Raw genomic sequence first — 25,827 nt, forward strand, 5'->3', positions numbered from 1 at the left:
CCGCCCGCCTGCAGCCTGCTCGATGCAGCCGGAGCCCGCCCCGCCCCCGAGCACCAGCAGCAGCAGCAGCAACAGCCGCAGCAGCAGCAGCAGCCCCGAGGTCCCCGCCGGCCGGAGCCGCCGCCGCCAGAGCGGGGACGGGGAGCCGGCCGGGCCGCCGCCCCCGCCTCCCCCGCCGCCTCCGCCTCCGCCCGCCGCCGCCGTCTCGTACCCGGAGTGGGTCGGTCGGAGCTACGCCGAGGTGATGAGCCTGAACGAGCACTCCATGCAGGCGCTGTCCTGGCGCAAGCTCTACCTCAGCCGGGCCAAGCTCAAAGCCTCCAGCCGCACCTCCGCGCTCCTCTCCGGCTTCGCCATGGTGAGTCCCGGGGCCGGCAGCGCCACCGTCATCATCATAATAATAATGATAATGGCATTTATTAAGCGCTCACTCTGTGCAAAGCCCTGTTCTAAGCGCTGGGGAGGTGACAAGGTGATCGTGTTGTCCCACGTGGGGCTCCCAGTCTTCACCCCCATTTTACAGATGAGGTCACTGAGGCTTAGAGAAGTGACTCGCCCAAGGTCACACAGCAGACGTGTGGCGGAGCCGGGATAATAATAATGATAATAATGGCATTTATTAAGCGCTTACTATGTGCACTTGGGGGATACAAGGTGATCGGGTTGGCCCACGGGGGGCTCCCAGTCTTCACCCCCATTTTACGGATGAGGTCGCTGAGGCTCAGAGAAGGGACTCGCCCAAGGCCACACAGCAGACGTGTGGCGGAGCCGGGATAATAATAATGATAATAATGGCATTTATTAAGCGCTTACTATGTGCACTTGGGGGATACAAGGTGGTCGGGTTGGCCCACGTGGGGCTCCCAGTCTTCATCCCCATTTTACAGATGAGAGAACTGAGGCTCAGAGAAGTGACTCGCCCAAGGTCACACAGCAGACATGTGGCGGAGCCGGGATAATAATAATGGCATTTATTAAGCGCTTACTCTGTGCACTTGGGGGATACAAGGTGATCGGGTTGTCCCACGGGGGGCTCCCAGTCTTCATCCCCATTTTACAGATGAGGTCACTGAGGCTCAGAGAAGGGACTCGCCCAAGGTCACACAGCAGACGTGTGGCGGAGCCGGGATAATAATAATGATAATAATGGCATTTATTAGGCGCTCACTATGTGCACTTGGGGGATACAAGGTGATCGGGTTGGCCCACGTGGGGCTCCCAGTCTTCATCCCCAGTTTACAGATGAGGTCACTGAGGCTCAGAGAAGGGACTCGCCCAAGGTCACACAGCAGACGTGTGGCGGAGCCGGGATAATAATAATGATAATAATGGCATTTATTAAGCGCTTACTATGTGCACTTGGGGGATACAAGGTGATCGGGTTGGCCCACGGGGGGCTCCCAGTCTTCACCCCCATTTTACGGATGAGGTCGCTGAGGCTCAGAGAAGGGACTCGCCCAAGGCCACACAGCAGACGTGTGGCGGAGCCGGGATAATAATAATGATAATAATGGCACTTATTAGGCGCTTACTATGTGCACTTGGGGGATACAAGGTGATCGGGTTGTCCCACGGGGGGCTCCCAGTCTTCATCCCCATTTTACAGATGAGAGAACTGAGGCTCAGAGAAGTGACTCGCCCAAGGTCACACAGCAGACATGTGGCGGAGCCGGGATAATAATGATAATGATGGCATTTATTAAGCGCTTACTATGTGCCAAGCACTGTTCTAAGCGCTTGGGGGATACAAGGTGATCAGGTTGTCCCACGGGGGGCTCCCAGTCTTCATCCCCATTTTACAGATGAGGTCACTGAGGCTCAGAGAAGGGACTCGCCCAAGGTCACACAGCAGACATGTGGCGGAGCCGGGATAATAATAATGGCATTTATTAAGCGCTTACTCTGTGCACTTGGGGGATACAAGGTGATCGGGTTGTCCCACGGGGGGCTCCCAGTCTTCATCCCCATTTTACAGATGAGGTCACTGAGGCTCAGAGAAGTGACTCGCCCAAGGTCACACAGCAGACATGTGGCGGAGCCGGGATAATAATAATAATGGCATTTATTAAGCGCTTACTATGTGCACTTGGGGGATACAAGGTGATCGGGTTGTCCCACGTGGGGCTCCCAGTCTTCATCCCCATTTTACGGATGAGGTCACTGAGGCTCAGAGAAGGGACTCGCCCAAGGTCACACAGCAGACATGTGGCGGAGCCGGGATAATAATAATGGCATTTATTAAGCGCTTACTATGTGCACTTGGGGGATACAAGGTGATCGGGTTGTCCCACGGGGGGCTCCCAGTCTTCATCCCCATTTTACAGATGAGGGAACGGAGGCCCAGAGAAGTGAAGTGACTCGCCCAAGGTCGCACAGCAGACATGTGGCGGAGCCGGGATAATAATAATGATAATGGCATTTATTAAGCGCTTACTATGTGCACTTGGGGGATACAAGGTGATCGGGTTGTCCCACGGGGGGCTCCCAGTCTTCATCCCCATTTTACAGATGAGGGAACGGAGGCCCCGAGAAGTGAAGTGACTCGCCCAAGGTCACACGGCAGACATGTGGCGGAGCCGGGATAATAATAATAATAATGATGGCATTTATTAAGCGCTTACTATGTGCAAAGCACTGTTCTAAGCGCTTGGGGGATACAAGGTGATCAGGCTGTCCCACGTGGGGCTCCCAGTCTTCATCCCCATTTTACAGATGAGGGAACGGAGGCCCAGAGAAGTGAAGTGACTTGCCCAAGGTCACACAGCAGACATGTGGCGGAGCCGGGATAATAATAATGATGGCATTTATTAAGCGCTTACTATGTTCTAAGCGCTTGGGGGATACAAGGTGATCAGGTTGGCCCACGGGGGGCTCCCAGTCTTCATCCCCATTTTACAGATGAGGTAACTGAGGCCCCGAGAAGTGAAGTGACTTGCCCAAAGTCACACAGCTGACAAGTGGCGGAGCCGGGATTCGAACCCGTGACCTCTGACTCCAAAGCCCGGGCTCTTTCCACTGAGCCACGCTGCTTCTCTATCAGCATCAGCAGCATCAGCAATCGTATTGATTGAGCGCATACTGTGTGCAGAGCACTGGACTAAGCGCTTGGGAAGTACAAGCTGGCAACATCTAGAGACGGTCATCATCATCATCAATCGTATTTATTAAGCGCCTACTGTGTGCAGAGCACTGGACTAAGCGCTTGGGAAGTACGAGTTGGCAACATATAGAGACAGTCCCTACCCAACAGTGGGCTCACCGTCTAAAAGGGGGAGACAGAGAACAAAACCAAACAGACTAACAAAATAAAATAAATATAAGAGATATGTACAAGTAAAATAAATAGAGTAATAAATATGTACAAACATATATACATATATACAGGTGCTGTGGGGAAGGGAAGGAGGTAAAATGGGGGGGGATGGAGAGGGAAACGAGGGGGAGAGGAAGGAATGGGCTCAGTCTGGGAAGGTCGTCATCATCATCATCAATCGTATTGATTGAGCGCTTACTGTGTGCAGAGCACTGGACTAAGCGCTTGGGAAGTACAAGTTGGCAACATATAGAAACAGTCCCTACCCAACAGTGGGCTCACAATCTAAAAGGGGGAGACAGAGAACAAAACCAAACATACTAACAAAATAAACTAAATAGAATAGACATGTACAAGTAAAATAAATACATAAATAAATGGGTAATAAATATGTACAAACATATATACAGGTGCTGTGGGGAAGGGAAGGAGGTAAGATGGGGGGGTGGAGAGGGGGACGAGGGGGAGAGGAAGGAAGGGGCTCAGTCTGGGAAGGTCATCATCATCATCAGTCGTATTTATCGAGCGCTTACTGTGTGCAGCGCACTGTACTAAGCGCTTGGAAAGCCCAAGTCGGCAACATATAGAGACGGTCCCTACCCAACAGCGGGCTCACAGTCTAGAAGGGGGAGACAGACAACGAAACAAAACATGTGGACGGGTGTCAAAATCGTCAGAACAAATAGAGTGAAAGCTATACGCACGTACACAAATATATACATACACACACACACATAGATACATATGCATGTATATATATCATCATCATCATCAATCGTATTTATTGAGCGCTTACTGTGTGCAGAGCACTGGACTAAGCGCTTGGGAAGTCCAAGATGGCAACATATAGAGACGGTCCCTACCCAACAGTGGGCTCACAGTCTAAAAGGGGGAGACAGAGAACAAAACCAAACATACTAACAAAATAAAATAAATAGAATAGATAGGTACAAGTAAAATAAATAAGTAGAGTAATAAATACGTACAAACATATATACATATATACAGGTGCTGTGGGGAAGGGAAGGAGGTAAGATGAGGGGGATGGAGAGGGGGACGAGGGGGAGAGGAAGGAAGGGGCTCAGTCTGGGAAGGCCTCCTGGAGGAGGTGAGCTCTCAGCAGGGCCTTGAAGGGAGGAAGAGAGCTAGCTTGGCGGATGGGCAGAGGGAGGCCATTCCAGGCCCGGGGGAGGACGTGGGCCGGGGGTCGATATACACGTACATGCTTGCACGTGCATACACATGCACATATATACAAATATATTCATTCAATTGCATTTATTGAGCGCTTACTGTGCACAGCGCACTGTACTAAGCGCTTGGAAAGTACAAGTCGGCAACATCTAGAGACGGTCCCTACCCAACAGCGGGGCTCACAGTCTAGAAGGGGGAGACAGACAACGAAACAAAACATGTAGACGGGTGTCAAAATCGTCGAACCAGACTCTCCCCCTTCCCCGGAAGAATAATGAACGGTGGTGTTTGTTAAGTGCTTACTGTGTGCAGAGCACTGGACTAAGCGCTCGGGAAGTACAAGTTGGCAACATAGAGAGACGGTCCCTACCCAACCGTGGGGTCACAGTCTAGGAGGGGGAGACAGAGAACAAAACCAAACATATTAACAAAATAAAATGAATAGAATAGGTATGTACAAGTAAAATAAATAGAGTAATAAATATGTACAAACATATATACAGGCCAAGCCCTGGTCTCAGCGCTAGGGAAATAATAATATATCCCCATCCCCATCCCCCGCCTTAGCTCCTTCCCCTCCCCACAGCACCTGTATGTATGTTTGTACGTATTTATTGCTCTATCAATCAATCAATCGTATTTATTGAGCGCTTACTGTGTGCAGAGCACTATACTAAGCGCCCGGGAAGTCCAAGTTGGCAACATATAGAGACGGTCCCTACCCAACAGCGGGCTCACAGTCTAGGAGGGGGAGATAGACAACAAAACCAAACATATTAACAAAATAAAATGAATAGAATAGGTATGTACAAGTAAAATAAATAGAGTAATAAATATATACAAACATATACAGGCCAAGCCCTGGTCTCAGCGCTAGGGAAATAATAATATATCCCCATCCCCCCTCCCCACAGCACCTGTATGTATGTTTGTACGTATTTATTGTTCTATCAATCAATCAATCGTATTTATTGAGCGCTTACTGTGTGCAGAGCACTGTACTAAGCGCTTGGGAAGTACAAATTGGCAACATATAGAGACAGTCCCTACCCAACAGTGGGCTGTTTTGTCTGTCTTCCCCTTCTAGACCGTGAGCCCGCTGTTGGGTAGGGACCGTCTCTGTATGTTGCCAGCTTGTACTTCCCAAGCGCTTAGTATAGTGCTCTGCACACAGTAAGGGCTCAATAAATACGATAAAATGAATGAATAATATTTAAGCGCTTACTATGGGCCAAGCACTAGTCTCAGCGCTAGGGAAATAATAATATTTCCCCATCTCCATCCCCCCCGCCTTACCTCCTTCCCCTCCCCACAGCACCTGTATGTATGTTTGTACGTATTTATTACTCTATTTACTTATTTTACTTGTACATATTTATTCTATTGATTTTGTTTTGTTAGTATGTTTTGTTGTTTGTCTCCCCCTTCTAGACCGTGAGCCCGCCGTTGGGTAGGGACCGTAACTATACGTTGCCAACTTGTACTTCCCAAGCGCTCAGTACAGTGCTCTGCACACAGTAAGCGCTCAATAAATATGATTGAATGAATGAATAAATAATACTTAAGCGCTTACTATGGGCCAAGCACTGGTCTCAGCGCTAGGGAAGTAATAATATGTAAGTGCTTACTATGGGCCTAGCACTAGTCTCAGCGCTAGGGAAGTAATAATATTTAAGCGCTTACTATGCGCTAAGCACTAGTCTCAGCGCTAGGGAAATAGTAATGTTTAAGCGGTTACTATGGGCCAAGCACTGGTCTCAGCGCTAGGGAAGTAATAATACCGGTGGTAATAATAATAATGGCATTTTTTAAGCGCTTACTATGTGCAAAGCACTGATCTAAGCGCTGGGGGGGATACAAGGTGATCACGTTGTCCCACATGGGGTTTACAGCCTTAATCCCCATTTTACAGATGAGGGAACTGAGGCTCAGAGAAGTGACTTGCCCAAGGTCACACGGCAGACATGTGGGGGAGCCGGGATTAGAACCCACGACCTCTGACTCCCAAGCCCGGACTCTTGCCCCTGAGCCACGCTGCTTCTCATTTGTTGTTTCTCATTTGGTGGTATTTGTTAAGCGCTTACTACGGGCCAAGTACAGGTCTCAGCGCTAGGGAAATAATGACGGTGGTATTTGCTAAGCGCTTATTATGTGCCAAGCACTGGTCTCAGCGCTGGGGAAATAATAATACCGGTGGTATTTGTTAAGCGCTTGCTATGTGCCAAGCACTGGTCTCAGCACTAGGGAAGTAATAACGGTGGCATTTGTTAAGCGCTTATTATGTTCCAAGCACTGGTCTCAGCGGTAGGGAAATAATAATTAAGCGCTTATTATGTGCCAAGCACTGGTCTCAGCGCTGGGGTAATGATAATTATGACGGTATTTGTTAAGCGCTTATTATGTGCCAAGCACGGGTCTCAGCACCGGGGTAATGATAATTATGACGGGATTTGGGAAGCAGCGTGGCTCAGTGGAAAGAGCACGGGCTTGGGAGTCAGAGGTCATGGGTTTTAATCCCGACTCCACCATGTCTGCTGTGTGACCTTGGGCAAATCACTTAACTTCTCTGAGCCTCATTTACCTCATCTGTAAAATGGGGATTGACTGAGCCCCATGTTGTACAAACTGATCACCTTGTATCCCCCCAGCGTTTAGAACAGTGTTTTTCACATAGTAAGCGCTTAACAAATGCCATCATTATTATTACTAAGTGCCAAGCACTGGTCTCAGCGGTGGGGTACTGAGAGCTCACCTCCTCCAGGAGGCCTTCCCAGACTGAGCCCCTTCCCTCCTCTCCCCCTCGTCCCCCTTCCCATCCCCACCTCCTTCCCTTCCCCACAGCACCTGTATATATGTATATATGTTTGTACATATTTATTACTCTATTTATTTATTTTACTTGTACATATCTATTCTATTTATTTTATTTTGTTAGTATGTTTGGTTTTGTTCTCTGTCTCCCCCTTTTAGACTGTGAGCCCGCTGTTGGGCAGGGACTGTCTCTATATGTTGCCAATTTGTACTTCCCAAGCACTTAGTCCAGTGCTCTGCACACAGTAAGCGCTCAATAAATACAATTGATGATGATGATGATGGGGTAATAATAATTATGACGGTATTTGTTAAGCGCTTACTATGGGCCAAGCACTGGTCCCAGCGCTGGGGTAGATCCAAGGTAATCAGGTTGTCCCACAGGCTCTCAGTCTTCATCCCCATTTTACAGATGAGGTCACCGAGGCACAGAGAAGTTAAGTGACTTGCCCAAAGTCACACAGCTGATAAATGGCGGAGCTGGGATTAGAACCCATGACTTCTGACTCCCAAGCCCCTGCTCTTCAAGGGCATCAGGTTGTCCCACGTGGGGCTCCGTCTTCATCCCCATTTTACAGATGAGATATCTGAGGCACGGAGGAAGTGAATTGATTTGCCCAAAGTCACACAGCTGAGAAGCGGCAGAGCCGGGATTAGAATCCATGATCTCTGACTCCCAAGCCCCTGCTCTTGCCACTAAGCCCTGCTGCTCCTCAGAAACCACCGGGTCATTCATTCAATTGTATTTATTGAGCACTTACGGCATGCAGAGCACTGTACTATTACTCTATTTATTTTACTTGTTCATATCTATTCTATTTATTTTATTTTGTTAGTATGTTTGGTTTTGTCTCCCCCTTTTAAACTGTGAGCCCACTGTTGGGTAAGGACTGTCTCTATATGTTGCCAATTTGTACTTCCCAAGCGCTTAGTACAGTGCTCTGCACACAGTAAGCGCTCAATAAATACGATTGATGATGATGATGTACTAGCACTTGAGCACTGTATAAGCAGTTGGTCATCCGTGGCGCTCCCCTACGGAGGTCGGGGCCAGCTGTGGGTTTCCCAGTAGGAGTAGGGAGGGGGCTCTTTAATAATAATAATAATAATAATATTGGTATTTATTAAGCGCTTACTATGTGCAAAGCACTGTTCTATAATAATAATAATAATAATAATAATAATAGCATTTGTTAAGCGCTTACTATGTGCCAAGCACTGTTCTAAGCACCGGGGGGATACAAGGTAATCAGGTTGTCCCACATGGGGCTCACAGTCTTAATCCCCATTTTCCAGATGAGGTAACTGAGGCCCAGAGAAGTGAAGTGACTTGCCCAAAATCACACAGCAGACACGTGGTGGGGTTGGGATTAGAACCCATGACCTCTGACTCCTAAACCCTTGCTCCTTCCACTGAGCCACGCTGCTTCTCGTGACTTGCCCAAGGTCACACAGCAGATGAAGTGGAAGAGCCAGGATTAGAGCCCACATCCTCTTGACTCCTAAGCCTGTGATCTTGTTACTAGGCCATGCTGTTTGTCACAGGACCCTTCAGGAAGGGTCCTGCAATGCCCAGTCACCCACTTTAGCTCACTGGGTGTCCTTTGTCTTCAGGCATCTTGGTATTTTTTCCCCCCTTATCATTGAGTTTATGTCCCCCCCCCCCCCCCCCCAATTCCTTCCCTTCTCCCGCTTTTCTCAAGAGTCACAAATCATTTACTGCGTGGGGGTGGGTAGACTTGCCGGAGACAAAGGTGGCTGGGCTTTCACTGGGAATAATAATAATAATGATGGCATTTATTAAGCGCTTACTATGTGCAGAGCACCGTTCTAAGCGCTGGGGAATTTACAAGGTGATCAGGTTGTCCCATGTGGGTCTCGCAGTCTTCATCCCCATTTTACAGATGAGGCAGCTGAGGCCCAGAGAAATGAAGTGACTTGCCCAAAGTCACACAGCTGACAATTGGCGGAGCCGGGATTTGAACTCAGGACCTCTGACTCCAAAGTCCGGGCTCTTTCCACTGAGCCACGCTGCTTCTAAGGGAGGGAATCTACTCCCTTTGGTCCAAGGGAACTTCTGCCGTCCCCATCCTTTTCCCACCCAGGCTCGTAGGGAACAAATGAGCCTGGGCCAGGTGTTTGCTTGGCTTAATGGAAAGAACATGGGCTTGGGTGTCAGGGGACTTGGGTTCTAATCCAAATTCTGCCACTTGCCTGCTGTGTGACTTTGGGAAAGGTGCTTAACTGCTCTGAGCCTCAATTTCCTCATCTCTAAAATGGACATTAAGTACCCGTTCTTCCTCCCCCACCTTAGACTGTGAGCCCATCTGGAATAGAGACTGTATCTGCTCTGATTGTCTTGTATCTGGTGCAGTGGTTAATACTCTGCTTGACACAAAATGGACACTTAACGAGATTATTATTTCTCTCTTAAGGAGGTAATGGGGTGATTGAGGACTCCTATTTCCTCTCCCTTCTGTGTCACCTCTGCGTTTGGATCTGTCCCCTCTAAGCATCTGATAGTCACCCCAACCTCACTTATGTCCTTACCTGTCATTTATTTATATCAACATCTATATGTCGCCAACTTGGACTTCCCAAGTGCTTAGTACAGTGCTCTGCACACAGTAAGCGCTCAATAAATACGATTGAATGAATGAATGAATATTTATTACTCTATTTTACTGGTACATATTCTATTTATTTTATTTGGTTTATTTGTTTGGTTGTCTGTCTCCCCCTTCTAGACTGTGAGCCCGCTGTTGGGTAGGGACCGTCTCTATATGTCACCAACTTGGACTTCCCAAGCGCTTAGTACAGTACTCTGCACACAGTAAGCGCTCAATAAATACGATTGAATGAATGAATGAATTCCCCCTTCCTGACTCCCCTTTCAGGAGCCTTCCTGGTCACCTGGGACAGACTGTGATATGTGGCTTTCTGGGTATGGGGGAGCCCCAGGACATAAACTGAACTTATGTTCACTTAATGTCACCTTCTCACCTTCCTCTCCCCCCTCGCACCCAGTAGTAGAGGGCTTTTCAGGTACTCAGGGAGAGAAGCTTCAGCTCACCAGGGCCATTTGTTGAGGGACAGCAGAGTGGCCTGAGCTAGGTCCTCAGTTATAATCAGTAGTATTTATTGAGCTCTTACCTTGTGCACAAAACTGTACTAAGCACTTGGGAGAGCACAGCAGAATTGGTAGACACCTTCCCTGTCCACAATACACTTACAGCCTAGAGGGGGAGACAGCCATTAATATAAATAATTTCTAATGTATAGATCTGTCCATAATTACAGTCTTACCATATGGATCTAGAAGGAGCAGGAGTCAATCTGAGTGGAGAAGAGAACTGGGATGATATAAGTTCTTGGGTGGGTTGTGGAAGAGTGCTTAGGTTGAGGTTCCCAGGGCATACCGGAGTGGGCTTTGATTGCTTGTCTCTGTCCTGTGGTTTCTGTGGGGCTCCGGGGACCAGCCTGGACCACTTTGGCCTGCCTTTAACCTAACTGCGTTCCCGATGCTGCCTCTCTTCCAGCAGTGCTTCAGTTAAGGTGCTAAGGGAGTTTGAGCAGGGACCCTTGTACTTCCCAAGCGCTTAGTACAGTGCTCTGCACGCAGTAAGCGCTCAATAAATACGATTGATTGATTGATTGACCCAGTTGTGAGAGAGAAGTGCTTGCAGGCTGCATGGGCTTGGACTACCAAGGCTACGCCTCCTGTGATGGGTGATGGCCCTCAGGAGGCCTGTGGCCCAGGTGACCTTCCACTTCAGTTTCCCCCGCTTTGTGAAATGGAGCTAACTACACCATCCCCTTCCTCTCGTCTTAGTGAGGTTGAGGATCAAGATAATAGTTGGGAAAGGGCTTTGGAAGCCAAGAGCTACAGAATCACAGATATTGGTGTCAATTAAATTGAAGGTATTATGACTACGTTTCTGCTCTTGAGATAGCTGGCATAGACAGTCTTTTACCATGTGTACTTGCTTTTTTATCCTTTTTATATAGGCTCTTACTCGTTAGCCTAGTGCATATTTGGCAAGTCATGTGCACTAGATTCTTGCATTAGACCGGAAACCCTTCGGGGCAGGGAGTTTCTTCTGAATCTTCCCCACACACGTAGTGCGGCGTCGGCACCCAGTAGGTGCTCGTGCTATCGCAGGTCGTTTAGACAGACCAGCCCAAACCTGGTGCTGCCTTCCTTTCAGGAGCAGGGAGCAAATCTTCAGCTGGGGGAGGTTTCCTCAGTGGCAAGTGGGGATAACTGCCCACTGGCACCAGTGGGTCAAATAAATGTCACTTCACCCTTCTCTAGGGCTAAAAACAGCCAGCAGCAGCACCATGGGGCCCCTCAGGTGTCTGGCAGTGGTGGCAGAGCCCCGGGCCCCCAAAGCCCGCTCCACCATGGGAGGCGGAGGAGCCCGGGGCGGGCAGTACTGCTTTTGCTGTTCCAGTTCTGGAAAGCTGCGCAGAGCCAGATTGGAGACAGAGTACCCTCCATCCAGGGTGAGAGCCCAGTGGAGTCGAGCCATGGCAGACTCCATCGGGTCAGGCCATAATGGCAGGGTTAATGGGTTCAGGGGAACCAGAGGCTGGCGGTCGGGCGGGGCAAGCCACTCTATGTCCAAACCCTTCCCCAGCTGAGATTTCTCCTGTGATTAAATCCCTCTGTTAACAACAGGCCCCCGTGCTTCAAGGGGGGAGGGTAGGGGGGCTGCCCGCAGCGGCCGACCTTGAGACACCATAGTAACTGGTGTTATTGAGTTTCTTGAGCAGCTTTACACCCGCCTGTGAGTCAGCACAACTGACTTCCCTTGCCCAGGGGCCTTGCTATTTTACCTCTCTTTACTTGTAATGGCCTTGACCTTTAGTCTCCAGGGTGCAAAAGACCCAAGTCCACCTGGGCCTCTCTCTTCTAGGGCTTCGGGATTCTTTGAGATCCCCAGGGTGGCCGGGATGGGTGGAGACCTCGCAGACTGGGTTTCCGTCCTAGGGTGGGGGGCCGGACCCAGGTCTGCCGCGCTGGTGGGACTCCCACCTCCTTTGACCTGCCCCTTGGCTGCCTCTTCTCCGGCTTCTGCTCTGTGTCGGGGACCCTGCCAGGCTGTCTGCCGGAGCCTGCAGGAACCCTATTATTGGGTGGGAACGGCCACATCCGGTTTCTCCGTGGGAAGGGAGAGAAGTCGGACCTTCAAGCTTTTGGGCCTTTCCATCTGGCACCAACCTACACAATGGCCCCTTTCAAAGGCAGTGAGCGGGAACAGGCCTGGAGAGGAAGGGGCCGCCCAGTGCACTTCCAGCAGGCAGGCGGACCCCCTCCCCTGATGTATCCCCTGTCTGAGGTGGTGGTGCCATATCAGCGAGGGGCAGAGAAGGTGGCAGGTGACCTACAAAAGAGTTTCCCGAGGCGAGGGGAGCACACTGGGGTCCTCGTTGAACCATTTTCCTGCCTGCTGTCTGAAGAGGGGAGGGATACTGGGGCTCCGTAGTGTGAGGGAAGGGGTTGAAGGTCCGGCCGTTGTGCCCCTAGATTGTCAGTCCCTGAGCGGAAAAGAGTACCAGACTGGAGCCCCTACTACTGCTGACTTGTTGGGTGGCCCCAGACAGGTAGCTTAATCTTTCTGGGCCATTTTGCCCATCTGTAAAAGGCCCTTCTGTTTTTCACTGGGATTTGTCGGAGAATATGCTAAGGCAATCATGGTTTCAACTCCATGGGGTGGTTGTTCCCAGGGCCCCCAAAGCTTTTAGAGCCAGATTCCCAGGCCTCTGAAAAGACCAGAGTGTCCACTCAGGGCTGAAATAGACACCTGAAATGGGGACTGCTGTCTTCTTCTACTTTCCATCCCTCCCCAAATCCTTGCCTGCTTTTCGTATCTGCAGTCAGAATGAGAAATTGGCACCTGGGATGAAGGTGAGATGCCAGTACTGGTTTGGGACTTGGCACGCTGTGGGGGCTAAGTAAGTGATGAGGGATGATCGAACACTTTCTTGGAATAAACCAAGTTAACCTCATTCCCAGAGCCATTTCTTTGGCCCCTGGTTGCCCTGAGCTCATCGCTGCCCCACCCTGCCCCAGTCTGAGCCAGACTGGACTGACGCTGGGGGTTGGGGGCTGGAGTGGGATCCTTGTGCCAGAATCCTCTTGAGCCCTGCTGCAGGGAGAAGGCCTGACCCAGCCCCTTCTTTCTCAGTGCCCCCCCCAAACTGCTCTTCTCCCTTTTATTTGCCCCTCCTTTTTTTAAAAAAAAAGTTTTCGTTAAGTGCTTACCATGTACTGAGTATTGGGTTTATACAAACTAATCAAGTGGACACAGTCCAAGTCTCGCATGAAGCACCCTGTCTTAATTCCCATTTTACAGATGAGGTCACTGAGGCACAGAAGTGGAGTGACTTGCCGGAGATCACACAACAGACAAGTGTCAGAGCTGGGACTAGAACCCAGGCCTTTCTGAGTGACTCCGAGGCCCTTGCTCCACCCAGTAGGCACACTGCTTCTCTGGGCTGGGGTGGGTCCATCATCAATCGTATTTATTGAGCACTTACTGTGTGCAGAGCACTGTAGGGTCCAGATGAATGACCTCTTGTTGGCCTCATAGGGTGAGGCTTTCCAGAGCCTGTCCAGAACCGCTTTCTCCAGAAGGCCTTCCTCTAATCCCCCATTCCCTCAGCCATCTCTGCACTCCTGTACACTCTCCAGTTTGCTTATTTGTCATTGCTGTATTTACACACCTCTGTTTAGTATCACCTACTTTAGGTTCTGAACAGTCCTACTCTCTGCAGTGTATTACGTCTTATGTTCCTCACTAGATTGCGACCTCCTTGAAAGGAAAGATCACATCCTAAACCCTTTCAGCATGTTCCCCTTGTGCCTATGGCGATGCTCGGGCTACAGGAGACCCTTAACCAGGACTGCTTTGATCAGGAGGGGAATTACATATCAGGGAACGACGCTTTTCCCATCTGGTCCCTTCGTCCCCAAAGTCTGGGACCTTTTAATAATAATAATTTTTTACAATAATCATTGTGGTGTTTAAGTGCTTGCTGTGTGGCCGGCACTGTACTAAGCGCTGAGTTAGATACAAGATGATCAGGCTGGACACAGTCCCTGTCTCACATGGTACTCTAAAGGGGATAGGGAGCAGGTAATGAACCCCCGTCTTATGGATGAGGAAACTGAGGCAAAAGAAGGTAATGACTTGCCCAAGATCATACAGCCAGCAAGTGGCAGAGCCAGGATTAGAGCCCAGGTTCTCTGGCTCCCAGACCTGTGCTCTTTCTGCTAGGCCATGCCGCTTCTCTCATCTTTTTTCTGTGCTCTCTCAGAAGTGTTTGGGTATGGCCACATTGTGGACTCGGGATGAGGAGTGGCATTCTTCAAGCTGGAATTTTGTCTGCCTCCTTGGGACCCTGTTTCTCAGTCAGGGAAGAGTAGTTCATTCACTCAGTCATATTTATTGAGCGCTTACTGTGTGCAGAGCACTGTACTAAGCACTGGGGAAGTACAAGTCGGCAACATTTAGGGACGGTCCCTACCCAACAACGGGCTCACAGTCTAGAAGGGAGAGGCAGACAACAAAACAAAACATGTAGACAGGGGTCAAAATTGTCAGAACAAATAGAATTATAGCTATGTGCACATCATTAACAAAATAAATGGAATAGTAAATATGTACAAGTAAAATAAATAGTCATAAATCTGTACAAATATATACAAGTGCAGCGGGGAGGGGATGGAGGTAGGGCTGGGGGGAGCTGGGGGATGGGATGCACTTTGACTCCAAGAAACCAGACATCTTTGGTCTTCACGGCCCAAGGAGAATGGTACCCTGGAGTTGTTGCAGGACACTGGCTGAACCATTCCTTGTGGGAACACCCTCTTGCCTGTGGTGGCAGGGGGCTTTCCCATCCTGCCCCTTGGATAACCCCTAATAGAGTCAGTTAGGCAAAGCTCTCTCCTGGAGGTCTTCCCTGTCCTGGAGGGCCCTGTGGAGTGCTTGCCTTTAAGGGGCACCCTGGCTGGTTATTTTAGGTAATCAGTCCTGCACTGGCTATATTTACCTTGTGGAGTAGCATGTAATCTGACCTCTCAGTGCCAGCAAGGGACATCCGAAGTTTCTGCTGCTGTTTCTGTCTCTGAGGCTCCGTGCCCTGCCGGGAGCGGAGCAGGGTAGTTCCCGGGGCCGAGGGCATGGCCAAGCCTCGGTTGGGTGGTCAGCCCCTGTGTCCATTCCTGAGGTCCCCTCCTTACGGCCAAATGGCCAGGACACGCCTGACTCGCTTGGAAACCCTTTGCACTGGTTCCCAACTCCCAGGCCTCCCCCCTTCCCGCAGGAATCCCACTGGGATCCTGGCTGGACACCATCCAGCTGGCGGGAACTCTGGGAGGGACAGAGGCACCAGGCCCCTATGGGCCCCCACGCCCGGAAAGAAAGGAGAGAAGGTGCAGCTGCTGGTGGGACTGCTGCTAGGTTTTTTTGTGCCCAGCGATGAGCCGACCCCTCAGCAGTCTGGGGGTAGTCTCAGCATGTGCCTCATTACAACACCCCCCTGCATCCTGGTCTCGGTGAGGGCAAACTCATTGTCTGGGACTGAGTGTGGCCGTCGCCTGAATTCCCAGATTCCAACTACTTGCCAGGTGCGGGGAACCAGAAGAGGATGATACCCCCAATCCCTTCACCATGAGAAGCAGCATGACTTAGTGGAAAGAACCCGGGCTTAGGAGTCAGAGGTCATGGGTTCTAATTCCACCTCTGCCACTTGTCAGCTGTGTGAAGTCACTTCACTTCCTGGTGCCTCAGTTACCTCATCTGTAAAATGGGGATTGAGACTGAGCCCTATGTGGGACAACCCGATTACCCCGTATCTACCCCAGCGCTTAGAACAGTGCTCGGCACACAGTAAGTGCTTAACAAATGCCAACGTTATTATTGTTGTTCACCAACTTCTCCCGCTCGGGACCTGATCTTCTGAGAGCTTTTCCTCGGAGTGAAGCTAGGCTTTCCCTTAGCCTTTCGAGGGGTGGGTGCTGCCCAGCGTCTGGTAGCCAAAAACGAAGGAGAGTGGGCTGATTTCCTGCTTCCTGCTCTTGGGCATCAGGCCTTGGAGGGGTTACAGAGTTCACTGGCACATCCCAAGCACTGGGGTCAGGGGAGGGCAGGAGGCCCCTCTCCTCCCCCTATCCCCTGGGGGCAGAGCCACAGGGCACCATGGTGAGGAGGAAGAACCTGAAGCAAGGAACTGAGTGTGAGGTATGGGGAGTGAAGTGAGCACCGCAGCCTCATTGACCGCCCCGTCCCTGCTCCATAGCTTTCATAGTTTCCCCGGCCCCTCTCCAGGGCTAGAGCATTTTACCTGAAGGTCACCGAACCCCTCCATCGGAGTCTGTCCTAATGCAGCTCTGCAGGGGAAGAACGCTGATCGGATTAGAAACTCAGACCTCATTCCTCGAGGCATCAGGGGGATGAGCAGCAGTGTGATCCAGTGAATAGAGCATGGGCCAGAGAGTCAGAAGGACTTGGTTTCTAATTCCAGCACTGCCACTTATCTGTTGTGTGATCTTGGGCAACTCACTTTGCTTTTCTGTGCCTCAGTTCTCTCATCTGTATAGTGGGGATTAAGACACTGAGCCCCATGTGGGACACAGACTGTGTGTGTCCAACCTGATTAGCTTGTATCTACTCCAGTGTTTAGAACAATGCTTGGCCCATAGTAAGAGCCTAACAAATACCATAAAAGGGAAAAAAAACTGAGATCTGGGATTCCAGAGTCAGAGGAGAGCAAAAACACTGAAGTGAGGAGTCTCAGGGCCTCAAGGGGTGACCCCAATCCCTCCGCAAGTGCACAGAGCGGTCCAGTTCTTTGTGGCTCTCTGTGATGAGTGCTTAGTACAGTGCTTTGCGCACAGTAAGTGCTCAGTAAATACGATTGAATGATGGGCAGTGTTGGGAGTGTGGGGGGAGTGTCTTTTTCAGTAAGACCGGAGAAGGTGGCCCAGCAGTCTCTTCCCATTCCTGTACCCTCCTCTGGTCCCAAGTCCCAGTCCAGAGCCTGTCGGAGATGGCACCTATCCTGGGGAGATTTGGAAACTCTGGGCAGAGACTGTGGCATAGGAGTTAGAAAGAGCCTTCAGTGTGGGCCGGGGAACCTCCATTGTGGGTGTCCACCTCTTCAGAACTTTTGCTCAGGTCAGCGGCCGTTGCCCCCGCCCGCTGTTTGGGTGGGAAACAGGAGCCCCTCCCAGTGCCTTTGGTTTGGGCCCTGATATTGGTGGCTTGTTGTGCCCTAACACCTTAGACTCTGGGGGAGTCCTGAGGAGCACGTCAGGCTTGAAGAAACAGGTCAAGCCGGGAAGAGACTCGCCAGGCTTCCAGAAGCTCGTAAGAGGTCACTAGCAGAGCTGGGTGCTGGCCGCCTGGGACCCCCGCCCTTTCGAGCCAGAGGTATGGTGGGCAGAGGAGTAGCAAAGTGGTGCCAAGAACCCCGGCCTGGGAGTTTGGACCCCTGGGTCCTAAGCTTGGCTCTGCCACCAGTGACCTGCAGGATCTTGACCAAGTTCCTGAACTGCAGCAGAGCCAGCGAGGGGCTCAGCTTCCCTCTCTGCACCATGGAGAGGGAGGAGGGCAATCCCTGTCCCTCCCTGCCTCACAGGGATGAGGTGACATTACAGTGAGGTGGGTGTGACAGAGTTATGAATTCAGAGGAAAACTGACACTTTATAAATCCTTGAGAAAGCGATAGCAGTGGAAGGCGTCACCCGGGACCCCGGTGAGAGGCATAAATGGAAGTAGTAGTGTTTATTAATTGCATGCTGCATGCCGAGCACCGTTCTAAGCACAGAGGGGGTGAATTATAAGTAAGTTCCACTGGTGCTAACCCCCGCTACCCCCATGAAAGCCAGGCCTGGGGTGCTCAGAGGAACAGAAAGAGGAAGTTTGGGAGGGTTGGCCCCGCCCTCCCGAGCTCTCTGGGCCCAGCTGTGCATGCCTAAGCAGTGAGCAGCTGGAATGCAGTTGCCCCCAAAGAAGGGGCCTTGCACACGAGTTCCCCACTTCTGTGCCTCCTTCAGGCTCTCTGATCTGCCGACCCAGACATCCGTTCCCGGGAGGGCCAGACAGCGTGGGGTGACGGGCCGTGGCAGGTGTCCCGCAAGCCTGGACCACTGAGGAGAGCGGAGGAAGAGTCCCGGCTGGCTGCTGCCTGAGGACCCCAGACCTGCGAGCTGCAGCCAGGGCAGAGAGCCGGTGCGGGGGGATCCGGAAGGCTAAGATGAGAAGGGTTGGGCCAGCCCCCGCCAGGAGCTCTGGACTTGGAAACACTTTTGGGGTGGCACATAACATAACATAGCACATAACAGCAGCCTGGAGGGAGCCGGTGTCAAGGGGAGGGGTGAAAGTCCCCGGGAAACTTGCATTAGGGCCTGGTCGCTTTAAGCCCCTCCGTTGCCGCTTGCCTCTGCTAGCCCATGAGCTGAGGCTCATCATCATCATCAATCGTATTTATTGAGCGCTTACTATGTGCAGAGCAATGTACTAAGTGCTTGGGAAGTACAAAAGCGCTTGGGAAGTACAAAGGGCTCCTTGCCCTGCTCTGGGTGGCTGGAACCCTGTAAGGAGATCCCACAGCCAGAGATGGGCCCAGACCCCATGCATGGACTGCTTTCAGGGGGCTATTTTTAAAGGCCCTGGTAAAGAGAAGCAGCGTGGTCTAGTGCATAAAGCACGGGCCTGGGAATCAGAGGACCTGAGTTCTAATCCTGGCTCTGCCACTTGTCTGCTATGTGACTTGGAGCACGTCAATTCACCGTGCCTCAGTTACCTCATCTATAAAAGGGGGGTTGAGACTGTGAGCCCCACGTGAGGCATGAAATGTGTGTGCCACCTGATTAGCTTGTATCTACCCTAACAGCTCAGTACAGTGCCTGCCACGTAGTATGCACATAACAAAAACCATTAATTAAAAAAAAAAAGGAAAGAGCCTCTTGAGAGTAAAATAAGGGCCCAAGGGTTACATCCAGTGCCCTCCAGGGCTCCCCTTTTGCTCCTGCTGTGCCAGGTGCTCCCCAGGAACCCAAAAGGGGACAGCTGTACCAGCTTTCAAGCTCCCAGCAAGGCTTCAGGACACCTGACTTGAAAAGCACCCTAAGGGGGTTGTGTTGGTGCCAGTGAAGTTCGCCGGGGTCCACACTGTGCCTAGAGTCTCTGCAGCTGGCCAGAATAGAAGGTGTGATTTCTCAGAAGTTTGATTTCCCTCATGGCAGGAAGCCCGGGCAGTTGGGCACATTGGAGGCCGAGCCTCACAAAAAGTCCAGCCTTAGGTGTGTCTGGGTGTTTTAGCTGTCCCCACCTGGACACCTAAAGAAGAATCATCATCCAAATCTGGTTTGCCAGGCAGTAGCGTTTATTATATCAGAGATTCAATACCCGTTCTCCCTCACCCTTAGACTGTGAGCCCCCAAGATGACAGGGATTGTGTGCAACCTGATGACCTTGTGTCCACTCCAGTCTTTAGTACAGTGCTTGGCACATAGCACATAGAGCTTAACAAATACCATCATTACATTCATTATTGGGTGACTTGTGCACAGAGCACTGTGTCTGTCAATGAGTTGTATTTGTTGAGTGCTTAGTGCAGAGCACTGTACTGAGTGCTTGAGAGTGTACAGTAGAATTAGTAGACACAATCCCTGCCGTCCAGGAGCATGTGATATAGCATATCTGTAAAAGTAAATTACAGATATGAAAAAGTGATAAAGAATATAAGATGTATATAAGCGCTGTTGGGGGAAGTGAGTACTTAAGGGCTTTGGTTGTGCGAAAGTGTTGATGAGGGAGTTGGTTATAAGGTGGGGTGATGAGATATTACCAAGGACGTGGGGAGAGCTGGACTGCTTGATGGGAAGTGGGAGGGAGTTCCAGGCTTGGGAAAAGGTGAGAACAAGAGCTTGCTGGAGCGATAAGAACAAAGTACTGTGAACAGGTCAGCTTGAGAGGAACAAAGAGCGCCAACCGTGGGGGTTAGTAGGAGGAGAGAGTGGACAGATAGGAGGGAGAGAGCTGATCAAGTGCTTTAAAAATTGTCCAGAGCTTCCGCATGATGTGGAGGAGAATGGGCGGTCGTTGGCGGTTATGGGGGGTGGGGGTGGGGGTCGGGTCAGGGGCCACGCCTGGCAGGTCAGCTGTTGAGCTGGATCTCTGTCGGTTTCCTTTTGGGGAAGCCTGGGGCAGGACAGGCTGGGAACGATAAAAGAGGCGCAGTGGCCATCCTGAAGAGGCTCTCAAGAGGGGCCAGGCTCACTTCTCCCAACTACAGTGGCGAGGGCGGCATCTGAGAGGGCAATTGGCGGGGCTCTGTGGGTGAAGTGGAGGGTCTGGATCAGGTGAGGGGCTCCTGAGTGGCAGCTCTGGCCTGGAGGGGCATAAGGGATCAATCAATCAATCTTATTTATTGAGCGCTACTGTGTGCAGAGCACTGTACTAAGCGCTTGGGAAGTACGAGTTGGCAACACATAGAGACAGTCTCTACCCAACAGTGGGCTCAGAGTCTAGAAGGGGGAGACAGAGAACAAAACCAAACATATTAACAAAATAAAATAAATAGAATAGATATGTACAAGTTAAATAAATAGAGTAATAAATATGTACACACTTATATACAGGTGCTGTGGGGAAGGGAAGGAGGTAAGATGGGGGGGATGGAGAGGGGGATGATGCAGAAATGCCCATGCCTTCTGAGCCATCTCGAGCTCTGGCCGGGCTGGGTGGCAACTGCCAGAGGTGATACTGCTGAAAGAAAGGAATCAGTGATGGTGGGGGAAGGGGGCAGGGAGGGGACCTGTAGGAAGGTGATGTGGTGTGGAGGGGGCTTGGAAATACAAGGGCAGAGACCCCGGTGCCCCTCAGCAGCGAAAGAGTCAGGGGCCACCCAGAGCAGAAGGGCCTCAGTCTTCACTGTTACTCCAGATGTGAAAACCTAGAGGGAAACAGAAAATAAATATTGTGCCCACTCTTCCAGGTTTTTCCGGGCCTTCACTTCTCTAGCCAGGGACCTTGGAAAATCAGGTCTCTCCCAGACACTGAGCTGCCAGGAATGGGAAAGGGAATGGGGTGAAAGAAAGCACCCTGAGGCCCACATCAGCCAACGGAGCAGTATGAGTGAGGGGATGAGCCGTGAGATTCGAGAGCGACGTATGGAGTGGAGATAATAAAAATAATTGTGGAAGGAAGCGCTCACTTATGTGCCAAGCACTGTACTAAGCCCTGGGGAGATACAGTGCAGTCAGATAGAGTCCCTGTCCCATGACGGCTCACAGTCTAAGCGGAGAACAAGGAGAACGAGTTGGGGCGTAGAGTCTAGAAATCTGTTGTGAGGTGCATTGGCCAGTGGGGAGTTTAGAGGAGGGAGAGCTGTGTCCTAAACATGAAGACAGTCCAGGCAGTAACCTATGTAACAATAATAATAATAATGATGGTATTTGTTAAGCGCTTACTATGTGCAAAGCACTGTTCTAAGCGCTGGGGGGATACAAGGTGATCAGGTTGTCCCACGTGGGGCTCACAGTCTTAATCCCCATTTTACAGATGAGGGAACTGAGGCACAGAGAAGTGAAGTGAAAGTGACTTGCCCAAAGTCACACAGCTGACAATTGGCAGAGCTGGGATTTGAACCCATGACCTCTGACTCCAAAGCCTGTGCAGGGAGAAACTGGGCGCCCACTCTTGACCAGCATGTATTGGTCCAATTGTTGTCTGCCATCTTCCCCGTTGGATTAAACTGGAAGCTCCTCCAAGGCAAGGATCACCTTTTCTTTCTTTGTATGTCCCCAAGGGCCTAGTTCATGTAGTATTCCTGCCCACAGCAAGCTTACAGTCTAAATGGGGAGACAGACACAACTCCAAATAAATTACAGACATGGCTGTAAGAGCTCTGAGGGTGACTATCAAGTGCCTAAAGGTGACAGATCCAGGTGCATAGATGATGCAGAAGGGAGAGGGTCAGGAAAAACAGCGCTTAATTGGGAAAGGCCTCTTGGAGGAGACGAGACCTTAATAAGGCTTTGACGGTGGGGAGAGTGGTGGTCTGGCCTATATGGAGCTCAGGAGGGCAGGAAGGAGTTCCAGGCCATAGGAAAGACATGGGAAAGGGTTTGGCGGCCAGATAGATGAGATCAAGGCACAATGATTGTGCTCCATTTTTAGATTTGTTGAGTTCAGTGATTAAAGAAAACTGGCTTAAGCATCATATACCTAGACTGTGAGCCTGTTGTTAGGTAGGGACTGTCTCTATATGTAGCCGATTTGGATTTTCCAAGTGCTTAGTACAGTGTTCTGCACACAGTAAGTGCTCAATACGAATGAATGAATGAGCAAGCCTAAGAGAATTTTTGGGTAGATTGTAAGTTCCTCGAAGCCAGGGATTGAGTCCACCTACTTTATCATCTCCCGCCAAGCACTTAGTACAGTGTTCTAAGTACTAAGCACTAAGGATCACTGATGGACGATTGAAACTGAGGGAAAACAGCTAATAGAGAACGCCCAAAGAACATTACTGGACAGGGTGTATCCCAGGGTGGAGAGGGTCAGTCCAGAGAGCTTCTGCCTGGTGGGCCCAAGGGTAGCACTCTTAGGCTGACTGTAGACTGGAAGCTCGTTGTGGGCAGGGAACATGTCTGCTAATTTTGTTATATGGTACTCTCCGAAGTGCTTAGTACGGTGCTCTGCACATAGCGCTCAGTAAATAGCATTGATTGATTGAACAGCATTATATTGTACTCTCCTGAGCATTTAGTACAGGACTGCACATGGTAAGCGCTAAGTAAATACGCTCAATTAATTGATGGGGTCTTCTCTCCCACCCCGTCCCCTCCCAGGTGGCTATGGTGGAGGTGCAGCTGGACGCGGACCACGACTACCCGCCGGGGCTGCTGATCGCCTTCAGCGCCTGCACTACGGTTCTGGTGGCCGTGCACCTGTTCGCCCTGATGATCAGCACCTGCATCCTGCCCAACATCGAGGCCGTCAGCAACGTGCACAACCTGAACTCGGTGAAGGAGTCGCCCCACGAGCGCATGCACCGGCACATCGAGCTGGCCTGGGCCTTCTCCACGGTGATCGGCACCCTGCTGTTCCTGGCTGAGGTGGTGCTGCTCTGCTGGGTCAAGTTCCTGCCCCTGAAGAAGCAGCCCGGCCAGCCGCGGCCCACCACCTCCGTCGGCCACCACCAGCCCCACGCGGCCTCCAACTCCACCAGCATCACCCCGGGCCAGGCGGCCGCCATCGCCTCCACCACCATCATGGTGCCCTTTGGCCTCGTCTTCATCGTCTTCGCCGTCCACTTCTACCGCTCGCTGGTCAGCCACAAGACCGACCGGCAGTTCCAGGAGCTCAACGAGCTGGCCGAGTTCGCCCGGCTGCAGGATCAACTGGACCACAGAGGCGAGCCCCTGCCACCCCGCGGCAGCCATTTCGCGTAACCGCCCCTGCCCCCACACCCCATCCCCTCCCCGCCAGCTGGGTTCAGGACTCCACAGGCCATCAGTTCACAGGGTTTCTAAGAGAAGCTCCCGCCTTAGCATCCTTTCAGCTCTTCCGCCCGCACCCAGGCCCAGCCGCCCCAACTCCTGCGTGAGGTGGTAAGACTCTTGGAGGGTGGGGCCCGAGGGGGATGGAGCGGGCCAAAGGTTTTAAAAGAACTGCATTGCAAAAGTTTCTGGTGTGTCACAAAGTGAAAAAAGCACTTCCCTTCCCCACTCTTGTGGCCAGGGGAGGTGCTGAGACGCCGCAGATCACCCCAAGGTGGGCTTTTGGCTTGCTTCTTGCTCCCTGTTCCCTTCCCCTTTCGGAGAGAGAGAGAGTGAGAATGAGTGTGTATATAATCTACAAATATTCAGGGATCTGATTCTCAGTTCTCCCTGGGTTCCCTCGCTCCCCCCCCCCCACCCAGGCCACATGGAATTGACCTCTGCAGACTGTCGCCATCCCCTCTGCCTTTGTCTTTCCCCTCTTTGGGATGCTGGGATTCCCATTGGGAAGGCTCTCCCTTCCCTTAGAGGACAAATGGTGGGGGTGGAGACACCGTGGCCCGGGTCACCGCCTATTGCCACCAGTCCCATCCCCTGGCCGTCCCGCGCTGCCTGATTCCCAAGGAGCGGTTTTAAAAACTGAATTAGGATATGACCACTGAGTCTCTGTGTGTATATGTGCTTGGAAATCTGTTGGATTTCTCTAGTGTTTCTGTAATTGGTTTTAATAAAAGGCCTCATCTCAGAATCACCACTGTTCTTCCAGAATGCCAAGTATTTTATACTTTTGATATTGGGTATATAAGTATATTCTATATTTTTGAATAAACCCCAGGCTGCAACCAGTGGAAGCTGTGTGGTCTCTTGGAACCGTCAGTCAGGACCCAGGATGCCTCAGCCGCCTCCGTGTAGAGGGGCAAGGGGGTGGTACCAGGGCTGGGAACTCTGCCTCCCTCCAGATGTGCCAGTGGTACCAGTGCCCACAGCTCTCCTTCTCCCCCAAACATGTTCCAGGGGAGGGGGTGGTGCTGGCGCCGTCAGCCCTTTCTTTCACAGGTGACAGCGGCTTTCTCCGCGGAGCAGCCACAGGAGCTGCTTTGTTTCCAGGTAACGTGTGAGGTGGATCACCTTCCAGGGCCAGCTCCTCTGCTTGGCCTTTCTGACTGGGCGCACCTGCGGGCACTTCTGGCCCCTCCCTAGCTGGGCAGATGATGGGAAGTTTCCGCCTACTGGCATCCTCGGCCCCGAGGGGCGATGGGTTGGAAGGGATCAGGTGGATCTATCAGCCCCTCCATCACCTCCTGCAGCAAGAGCATTGCTCCACAAAGAACTCGGTAAATTCTGCTGGTCTCGATACTGCTCCCTCCCTTAAAAACCTGCAGTCTCCCCTCAAGCCCTCTGCAAGGCAGGATCCAGTCCTTCTTCCCCTATGTCGCTGAGCAGGAAACAGTCCAGCCCCATGCGAATCTTCCTGGAGTCTAAACACCTCCAGGGCTGGAGGCTTCCACCCCTCCTCAGATGCCCTTTCAGGCAAATTAAACCCCACCGTAATCATCTTGTCATTCATTTATTCATTCAGTCGTATTTATTGAGCACTTAATGTGTGCAGAGCACTGTACTAAGCGCTTGAAGTACAAGTTGGCCACATATAGAGATGGTCCCTACCCAACAGCGGGCTCGCAGTCTAGAAGGGGGAGACGGACAACAAAACAGAACATATTAACAAAATAAATAGAATAAACATGTACAAATAAAATAGAGTAATCAATATGTATATACATATATACAGGTGCTGTGGGGAGGGGAAGGAGGTAAGGCGGGGGGAGGAGGGGGAGAGGAAGGAGGGGGCTCAGTCTGGGAAGGCCTCCTGGAGGAGGTGAGCTCTCAGTAGGGCCTTGAAGGGAGGAAGAGAGCGAGCTTGGCCGATGTGCAGAGGGAGGGCATTCCAGGCCAGGGGGATGACGTGGGCCGGGAGTCGACGGCGGAGGGTGCG

At 51.3% G+C, this 25,827-nt stretch overlaps 1 protein-coding gene across 1 annotated transcript; it reads left to right on the plus strand.

The window, feature by feature from the left end:
- ORAI1 (ORAI calcium release-activated calcium modulator 1) lies at positions 1–24,673 on the plus strand. Its single transcript, XM_038763160.1, has 2 exons — positions 1–358; positions 23,184–24,673. Exons 1-2 carry the CDS (start codon positions 23–25, stop codon positions 23,784–23,786), a joined length of 939 nt encoding a protein of 312 aa, XP_038619088.1. The 5' UTR covers positions 1–22; the 3' UTR covers positions 23,787–24,673.
- Positions 24,674–25,827: the final 1,154 nt, after the last annotated feature.

The sequence above is a fragment of the Tachyglossus aculeatus genome, chromosome 21, assembly GCF_015852505.1.
Source record: "Tachyglossus aculeatus isolate mTacAcu1 chromosome 21, mTacAcu1.pri, whole genome shotgun sequence".
Lineage (NCBI taxonomy): Eukaryota > Metazoa > Chordata > Mammalia > Monotremata > Tachyglossidae > Tachyglossus > Tachyglossus aculeatus.

Excerpts from the sequence above, each read along its gene's own strand:
- ORAI1 (XM_038763160.1), top strand. The coding sequence starts at position 23 with ATGCAGCCGGAGCCCGCCCCGCCCCCGAGCACCAGCAGCAGCAGCAGC. Across the intron at positions 359-23,183 it reads TCCTCTCCGGCTTCGCCATG|GTGGCTATGGTGGAGGTGCA; the intron begins GTGAGTCCCGGG and ends GTCCCCTCCCAG.